Below are 9,305 nucleotides of genomic sequence, written 5' to 3' on the forward strand. Positions count from 1 at the left end.
GATGAATTTGAGTCACGCATAGAAGGAACATTTATCAAACTTGTTCGATCAACTTCAAAAAATGCAGGATTAAATGATAAACCGGGAAAAAAGTGAAGTTGCCAGAGCTCAAGTCACCTTCCTGGACCATGTTGTTGGACATGGACAAGGACAAATGGCCCCCCAGGATGCAAAAATAAAAGGTAATTGGGGGACGTTTCCCATACTATCAAAAAGAGTTAGTATGGATCCTGAGATTGAGTGGATTTTATCAAAACTTTGTACCAAATTTTTAGTGTGGCTGCAGCCACTCACTGAATTGCTAAAAGGCAAGAAGTTTCTGTGGGCAGCCAACTGTCAGAAGCCATTTGACAGCCTGAAAGTGGTGTTAACCACTGCTAGTGTCAGACACCTAATTATGCAAAACCATTCAAGGTGGCAATTGATGCAAGTGACATGAGTGTCCATACGGAGCGAAGAAAAGAAAAAAGAAAAAGACCTATCGGTTATTTCTCCGGGAAATTGAACATTCATAGACAGAAATATTCAACAGTTGAGAACGAGACTTTGAGCGGGGTGTTGGCATTGCAACATTTCAATGTTTATATTACCAGTAATGTATCGGAGATAACCATATACGCTGATCACAGCCCATTGAACCTTGGGAGAAATGCAAGGACAAAAATGCCAGACTGTTTAGATAGAGCTTGTTGTTACAGAAATTCTATTTGAAAATTATGCAGGTGGCAGGGTAAGAAAACATGATGACTGACAATTGTCAAGACTTGAATGAGAAATAGAGGCATTCAATGGCAGGAGTACAACAGACTGAAATGAAATGTATTGTGCATGTTTATAGTTGATATAATATATAGGTGTGTTTAGAGTATAACATTTAGGTTTAAGGGGTTTTAAAAATGAAGCCATCTGTGAATATTAATGTTTCTCTTTTTTTAATAAAAAGAGGGAGGGGAAAGTTGATGAAGCTGTTCCTTTAACAAGGTTATGCTGTCCTCAGTCATAAATGACACAGACTCTGAAAAGTGTGTGGTTGTAGGGTTTCAGGGCCAATTTGATTATAGATGAAAGCCTTTTGCCTGAGGCAGTATCTGTTAAGTTTTAAAAAACACTTGTGCAATGAAAAGGAGAATGGCCAGTTCTCCCAGCTCAGTTTTTCTCTAGTTTGTTTTGGTTTTTAAAACCCAGTACTAGAGGAAAGAAGCTGCTGGACCCAAAAGAGCAGGTGCAGGCTGGTACTCACCTGACTTCTCTCCTGTAAGACCAGTGTTTGATTTTACCTTTTGTGCAAAGGGGTGTTTATGGGGACTGTTACAAGTATTTGGAACAGCATCATTAAGTTGGTATAATCGGTTGGGTTTTCAGATAGGTTAAGTTATTTGGTATTGTGTTCTCTTTCATTTTGTCATTCAGTAATCTTACAAATACATTATGTTTTGTTTAAAAACCAAGTGGTTTGAGCAGCAACATTTCTCCTGGAATATCCACGTTATAACTTCAGTAATGGTTTGAAGCAGGTAAGGTCTGGGCTACTTTCCTGAAATGTTTTGAGGGGGTCTGGCCTGGTCCATAACCAGTATTCCTAGTGTTTGATCTGTAACCATTATACTTATGTGGCTAGTCCAGTTCAATTTCTAGTTAATGATCACTTCCAACATGTTAATAGCAAGGATATAGTCAAGTTAAGAGATCAAAGAAAAATGTCAACTAGAATTTTTAAAATGGAAAAGAAAAACTGGTTTGCATTTAAACTACTCAGGTGAAAAGATGATTTATTTTGTCCATTCACTCAGTACAAGGGTTCAACATGAAGCTATTAAAAGAAAAACAAGTTTGTTCTATTTTTTCCACAATGAATCTGCCAAATCTAATTAGCAACAATTCAAACTTTTAAAACATAGATTGCTTCTGGAACTGTCAGATTAGTGTCCACCACTGATCAAATGCACTCCATCAGAATAACTTAATTCCACCTGTCTGAGATAGTAACAGTGAGCCCAACAAGCAGGATGAAAATGGTTACAGTCAGGAGCACTGTGATCACAATCATGGCACCTGACTGCATGCCAACATTCCAAACCTGGATAGAGTGATAGGATGGAGGGTCATCTGCAGAAAGAAAAAAAAAATGAAGATCAAGTTAGTGCTCTGGTTTCAGAGAATGTTTGGAAGGAAACCTCAAATCAGATTTCTGCAAGTATTTTCAACTTCAAATATGCAGTTTAAACAAAGGGTAATAAGAACAGACAAATGGAATAAGGAAAATGTGAAATTGTTCATTTTGGCAGGAAATGGACAAAAACCACTGCATTTTAATCAGAGACCTGGGTGTCCCAGTGCATGAATAGCAAGTGTTAGTAGGGAGGTACAGCAAGTAAATCAGGTAACCTAATAGAATATTTGCATTTATTGAAATGGGGGGGGGGGGGGGGGGGGGGGAGGAAAGGGCATTGAGTATAAGTGTATGAGCTTATGCTGCAGTTATACAGAGCATTACAGAGACCTCATCAAGAGTACTCAAAATAGTGTCAAATCACGACTTAAAGTAATATTAGAAGTATTTCAAAAGAATGTTATAACAGGTTGGACTGTACCTTTAAAAAAAAAATCAGAGGGGTAATGACAGACTAAACAAAGAATGTTTCTTCTGGAGTAATCTAGAAATAGGGTCACTAAAATTAGGGATCACACATTTTAAGGGAAAGGGGTGACGTTGGAAGGTCATGGGCATTTGGAATTCTTGCAGGGGCAAAGTGGGTGAAAGCAGAGTCTTTGAATTTAAGGAAAACATGAATACATTCCAGAGTGAAAAAAGGCAGAAATGTAGTTTGGGGTTACAGATTAACCATGACTTTACTGAAATGGTGGTGAAGGCACAAGGGACTGAATGGTCTAATCCTGATTTATTTAGGTGTTCATAAACAGAGGATGAAGGGGAAAATTTAGATTTAGATTTAAAACGGCACAGATTCTCTTAGCTAGAGACACAGAACCATAAAAAGTGCAGAAGGGGGATCTTTGCCCTACTTGTCCTCACCAACCCATGAATGCCCAGATGCTCTCTCTAATCCTATCTTTAGGAACATAGCCCATAGCCCTGCAGCTTACAGTACTTAAGGTGGAGATCAAAATATTTTTTAAAAGTTAGTTTCTCTACCTATACCAGCTCAGGTAGTGAATTACATACTCATCTTCTGCATAAAAAAAACCTAACATTCCTCTCATCCCCTCTAATCCTTCTGCCACTTGGCTTGAATTTATGATTTCCAGCTTTTGAACTTTGCCAAGGGAAACAAATTCCTCCAGCCTACTATCTACCCCTCAATCTTGTCAGTGTTCAAAAGGAAAAACCAATCTGTTTTCATAACTGCAATTAGAGGCCTGGCAACATTCTAGTTAGTCTTTTCAAGTTTACCAAATCATTTTTATCCTTCTGTAATGTGGTGACCAGCACTGCACAACATTCCAGACATTGCCTTGCTAGGGTGTTGTATAGTTGCATCATTATATCCTACTTTTGTATTCTATATTTTTAGAAATAAAGGAAAACATTCCATATGCTTTTAAAAAAAGCAATCTTACCTATTCTGCTTTCTTTAGCAATGTATTTGCACACCAACATCGCTCACACCATCTATCCCACAGTATGTTCCTATTTATTATGTATTCCCTTTTACTGGTTGACCTCTCTAAATGCATTACCTCACACTTCATTGAACTCCATCTGTCACCTCTGCCCACTCCACCAACCCATCAATGCCATTATGTTAAAAAATAAGCCAACTGGTGTCTCAACAAATTAATCACAATTGTAACCACCAAAATTTCAACTTACCGCGAGTAGTTATAGCATCAGACCACGAAGTGACCACAAGACGTTTTGCAGAGGAATCCAAAATGATGTACCGAATCCTAATTTTGAAGAAAAAAAAAGTGGTCTTTCAGTAACATCCCAATTTAACTATTCCAAATATAGTTGGGATTTATAAAATCTAGGAATAACAAATGCTATGACCAAAAAAAGAGAGATTAGGAAGGAAGTGATTGCATGAGAGAGGGTACAGGGATTTCCTCAGCTGCTGCTAGGCTGGAGGGTCTGAACTAGGAGAAGAGCGAAAACAACAGCGTTATTTTACTTGGGCCAGCAAAGGCTGAAGGGCATGGATAGGAAAGCACTTTGCCATTGTCAGGAGGGGTCAATAACTAGAGACTTAAAAATAATGCAGAGGCTAAGGAGATATAATTTTCACTAAGAGACTGACAGGAGATTGGAACTCTGCCCGATAGTATGGGTCAAATTTTTGTAGGATTTAAACTTAAAATATTCACCATTTCCATAGCCCCCAGGAATACAGCCAAACATTGGAAAATGGAGTTAGCGGAGTCCGACCTTTGATCAGCGTAGACCTGATTAGCAAAATGGCCTCTTGTGCTCTGTAGATGGCTTAAAAGCCTTCTTGTGACAGTGGTAGTTTCTTTACCCCTAGGCAGAGGCCCAGGCTCAAGGCCCACCTGCTCCACAAGCTGTGTGTCATAACATCTTTGATTAGAAAAAAAAGTCAAGAATTAAAATGAACAATACCACAGAGGATTTGGTGATGAAAAAAAAAATACCAGTCTTTAGCCTTGTTAGGAGACAAGCATCAGATACAGTTGAACCCACTGGCTCTAGAAGCTATGGACTGCCCAAGGTTGGATGGCTCAGGAAGCAGCTCCTGGCCACAAAGTAGAAAGCATTCGGCCTTTGTATCCTACTTTACTTGTTGTAGCCAGTGTCTGCCATGGTAAGGCAGACCTAGTGTTGACAGACCATTAAGACCTGAGTAATGACAAAAAATCTCCCATGAGATTTAAAAAAGTTTTGAATAGGTTGAAGACTCAAACCTCCATCTGAAAAAAAAACCCAGCAAAATGTGAAAGCAACAACTCAAACACCTGCTGAAAAAGAAAAGATTAAACCTTTGGAACTTGGCAGGCATTTGAAGCAGCAATACCTTACTCAGTTGGTGGCAAACCTCCATTCAAGCTGGATGCTAGACCAGATGGCCTGTCAAGACAGTCCAACTAGTTAATATCTGTACAGGGAGAGCTGGTTTCTTTCAACCCTTCCTCAGTTTAAAAACTTGTAGAGAAACAATTATGACAGATGTTTTCCACATCAACATTTTGGTCAACTCATTTTACAAGTTTCATGCTCTAGTTAGAGCAAATCAGATTATGTCACGTTTGACATTAACATTAATGTTTAGGGACCTGTTGAGTTTAGGATTATGAGAGAATAGCATCTTTCCTCTTTCAATTTAGTCCAAAAATAGATTTGTTAGAATGGGAAAGGACATTCTTCCAAGCCAGCTAACTTTCAGAAATGGGTAAAAAAGTTTTCCCAACTGAAAAATCTAACCCCACTTCAAGTGACAAGCAGCCAGTTCGCTTGCAGCAGAATAGGAAGAATCTAAAAGTACAATCTAGCCCTTCAACCCAGCCACTCCATGTTGGTAAGCTTTCTCCCATCTGATCATCATAACGCTCCATTTCTCTTTCACTAGTCTAGCTTCCTCCTCAAATAAATCTGTCATATCCTTCAAATAGTGGTAGCAAGTTCAGCTTTCTAATTTTCTGGGTTAAAAAACCTTTTTCAAATTCAGTTTTTTGGGCAACTGGTTGTTCTGGCTACTAAAGCCTTCTACATTTACAATGTAATAAGCAAAAATTACAAAACATTGCTTCATTTTGGCATATATTTTAGGATTAGTTTTATGGAACTGAGACACTCATTTTACAATAAGTTCATTTTTTAGTTGGGACACCTACCTGAAGGCCTGTCCTGGTAATACATGTTCAATGCAGCTGCCATTCCTGCAAGCAATACTAGGTCCCATTCGATAGGCAGGTTCTGTTGGCTCAGGGGAGGAGTGGGTGCAAGGAGGTATGGAGTACTTCCGGGTCAAGACAAAAGTGTTATTATCTGTTAAATTAAATTGAATTTGTTAAAGAGCAAAAGAAATATAGTAGATGCTGGAGATCTGAAATTAAGTAAAAGCAGCAAAGAATCTCAAGTTTCACAGGATCTGTTGAGGGTATTAGTTAACATTCAGTCTAATATCAAATAAAAAACACCTTTGGGCTCAAAATATTCTCTCTACAGATGCTGCCAAACCTGCCAATTTTCTCAATCATCTGATTTTGAAACAAATTTGGGAATAAACACTTCACTTTATGGTGGACATTTTTTATTTTTAAATTTTCTGCAAATCAAACAAAAATAAATGTTACTAACAGATTACTCCAGCAGCAACTTATGATAAGTCAGCAATACAAATGATTCCCAAACACACATAGGTAAAGAGAATGGACTGTGAACAAAAATCTGTGGAGTGAAATGTAGGATGGAAAATTGAAAATTGTCCATTTTTGGCAAAAAAAAAAGGATTGTCTGAATGGAAACCAGTTATTTAACAAAAGGTGCAGAGAGATCTGCATGTCCTATTGAATCAAGTCAAAAGGTTAGTATGTGCATACAGCAAGTAACTAGGGAAGCTAGTACAATGTTCTCATTTGAGGTGGGTTTGGAATACAAGAGTAAGTGCTTGTGCTTCAGTTATAGTATTCTGGTTGTAGTTTCATTATTTAAGGAAGGACATTGTATTGGAAGCAGTTCAGAGAAGATTTACGAGACAAACCTGGAATGGGCAGGTTGTCTTAGGGGAAAAAGGACAGACAGGATGGGCCTGTACCAGCTGGCAATGAGTAAGAGACAACTTGATTGAAGCAAGAATCCCAAGGGGTCTGGACAGGTTGGATATTATAAAGATGCTTCCTCTTGATGGAAGTATGTAGACTGAGTAGAGTCACTCATTTAAAATAACTGAAAAGTGTGTCATGAATCTTTGGAACCCTTTTCAAGGGAACAAACTGTTGGAGTAGAGTAGAGTATCTTTAGGTCAAAAGTGGATAGGTTCTTAATTAGCAAAAAGGATAAAATAAATTTTTCAGGATCGGGTGGGAACATGGATCAGAGGTCACAAATAAATGAGCCACATCTTAATGTCACAGCAAGTTTGATGGGCTACTCTAGCTCCTGTTAGCCAGGTTATACAGGCATTTTTTAAAAATCATAGCATCATGCAAAAACAACTGTTTTGGAAAATTCTGTCCATTTCATAAGCTTGGCACTGTGTCTAATTCTTTGTCAAAAACCATAAATACTATTCTTGAAGGATTTGTTTTAAAACTGCTGTTCATTGCTGGACAAGTTAAAAACTCATGCTCAGAATTAGAAAATTAACCAATAATTGTTGGGTACAGTGAAATTCAGCCATGTATACCATGAACATTTCTACAGTGTCTTTCATGACTATGATGTTCATACTTAGAAGACAAATATTTCAGCTTACAGCATTTTTACCTTCTCTCAAGACCTCAACAGTAATGGATGTGGAGGAACGATCAGTGATGCTCTGGCTAGATGTCTGTGCAGCCCACGTTTCAAACAGACAATGAGCAGGTTGTAACCAAACCAATGTAGCAAGTCGTGACAAGTCACCATTGCAAGGGACAATATTGTAATCTGAAAAATAATGTGCAACTCATAATGAAGGTGGAGATACAGTTGAGGCCAAGTGCTAATAAAGCAGTTGTAAAAGCCTATATTAGCTAAAAATGGAAACTGCTAAACATGAACATAAAGCAAGAGTCATTTAAATCTTATATTTATTTTTAAAACCTATCGCGGTCTTGGGTTCATGACATTCAGCCCATCAAGCCTAACCTACCATTCAATCCCTTCAGTGACTTTTACTCAATCCTTATTACTAATAACCCTTTACAATATTGCTGTACAGGTAACTTGCTACTTTGAAAGCTCAATCTCTAGGTTTATAGCCCCCAGTGAAGACTCAACCCTCCAAATGTTTAGATCTCAGATCCAAGTGGTATTCCCTTCATTCTTGAAAATTTTAGCCTTGGCTCTAGATATCATAACTAATCATCTACAGAATATATTTTATAGTTAGTGTTATGATCCAGATACATTACAGATAGTTGAAAGCCCTGTTATTTACTGAAAGGGCACAGCCTCAAGGGTCTATTTCACTCATGTACCAGACAAGGTAGTGGCAAATGGAAGTAGTTTTTCTATACATGGACAGAAGATGTGGCTGTGTTATAGTGTTTTCCCTTCCAAAAAGGGACAGGGAGGTATTTTCATCCAAAGTTTAAAAAGCCACAATTAAAAAAAGTGATTTAAAATTAGACATCCAGTTTATTCATACACTTAAATTCAAAGTGGAGATAGGCAGTATTGGGACAAAGTAGAAAACATTTAAAAATATGTTAATTAAAAGCACAGATACTACTGTAGAGTTAACTCATTTTTAAGAGAGGCTAATGCCTAGTGAGGGTCCTTTCCTACAGGAATCGTTAGAGGTATTTAATCGCACCAATGCAGAGTTGAGAAAAGTGCTAGTAATGTAAGAGGCTTGTGTAGAGAGAGACCTGGTCCATTTGTCATTTGAAAACAGACAGACAAAGAGAGGTTTATGTTAGGAAAAAAAAGGCTTCAAAAGGCTGGACTTACAGGCTACTGACTTGGGTCAGAAGTACACTGGATGTTACTAGCTAGTTAGCTTCTCCATTAGCGAGGAGCGAGCAAGAGCAAGAACAGCAGTGACAGAAGAAAGAAGTTACAAAACTCTTTTCAAAGACCAGATCACCTTGAAAACAACCGAAGTTGACCTTAAAAGGTCTATTGAAAGTGGATAATCAATATAGCCATTATTTATTTAGATTTAGTTTTAGTTTATAGTTATTATTTATTTCATAAGTTTATTAGTATCTTAGTTTCAAAGGTTATAATTAAGGGAGCAATAAAACAAGTGAAATTTAGCACAAGATCAATCACCTGCAATCAGAACCGCACCATAACCCATTCAGATCACAACATTATACTACCTTATTCAGAGCTTCTTACCTACAAGAAGTTGTGAATTACAGCAACAGAACATCAACAGAAAACCAGCCACCCTCCTTACAAATACTTGCATCATTACTACACCCAAACAAAATAACATTGGAGTAGGCTTTGTCCCTCCTCAATTTATTCTGTCTATGATTAACCAGATTCACCTGTCAAATGTGGATCAGCAGCAAATCACACAGATTTTAATCAGGACTGCCTCACATAGGTCACTGCTGATATTGGGCACCAAGGGAAAAGTATTTTATTGACTTCCATATCCAATGTTGTCTTAGTGCCTTACATTTGAATCCAGTAACTCTGGGTTCAAATCCTTCTCTAAGTTTGTAGGTAG

General features: G+C 37.8%; 1 protein-coding gene across 1 annotated transcript; it reads right to left on the bottom strand.

Moving 5' to 3' along the window:
• Positions 1-1,775: 1,775 nt before the first annotated feature.
• On the bottom strand, positions 1,776-9,067 carry LOC148141175 (uncharacterized). Its single transcript, XM_087978063.1, has 5 exons — positions 8,966-9,067; positions 7,403-7,564; positions 5,809-5,962; positions 3,833-3,909; positions 1,776-2,106 (listed from the first exon to the last, which is right to left on the bottom strand). The coding sequence occupies exons 1-5, from the start codon at positions 9,063-9,065 to the stop codon at positions 1,961-1,963; spliced, it is 639 nt and encodes a 212-aa protein (XP_087834189.1). The 5' UTR covers positions 9,066-9,067; the 3' UTR covers positions 1,776-1,960.
• Between the last annotated feature and the right edge of the window lie 238 nt (positions 9,068-9,305).

Source organism: Chiloscyllium plagiosum, unplaced genomic scaffold, assembly GCF_037043375.1.
Source record: "Chiloscyllium plagiosum isolate Xiang-an unplaced genomic scaffold, Cpla_swu_hap1 HiC_scaffold_33, whole genome shotgun sequence".
NCBI lineage: Eukaryota > Metazoa > Chordata > Chondrichthyes > Orectolobiformes > Hemiscylliidae > Chiloscyllium > Chiloscyllium plagiosum.

Excerpts from the sequence above, each read along its gene's own strand:
- LOC148141175 (XM_087978063.1), bottom strand. The coding sequence starts at position 9,065 with ATGTTATTTTGTTTGGGTGTAGTAATGATGCAAGTATTTGTAAGGAGG. Across the intron at positions 7,565-8,965 it reads TAATTCACAACTTCTTGTAG|ATTACAATATTGTCCCTTGC; the intron begins GTAAGAAGCTCT and ends ATTATTTTTCAG. Across the intron at positions 2,107-3,832 it reads TGATGCTATAACTACTCGCG|ATGACCCTCCATCCTATCAC; the intron begins GTAAGTTGAAAT and ends TTCTTTCTGCAG.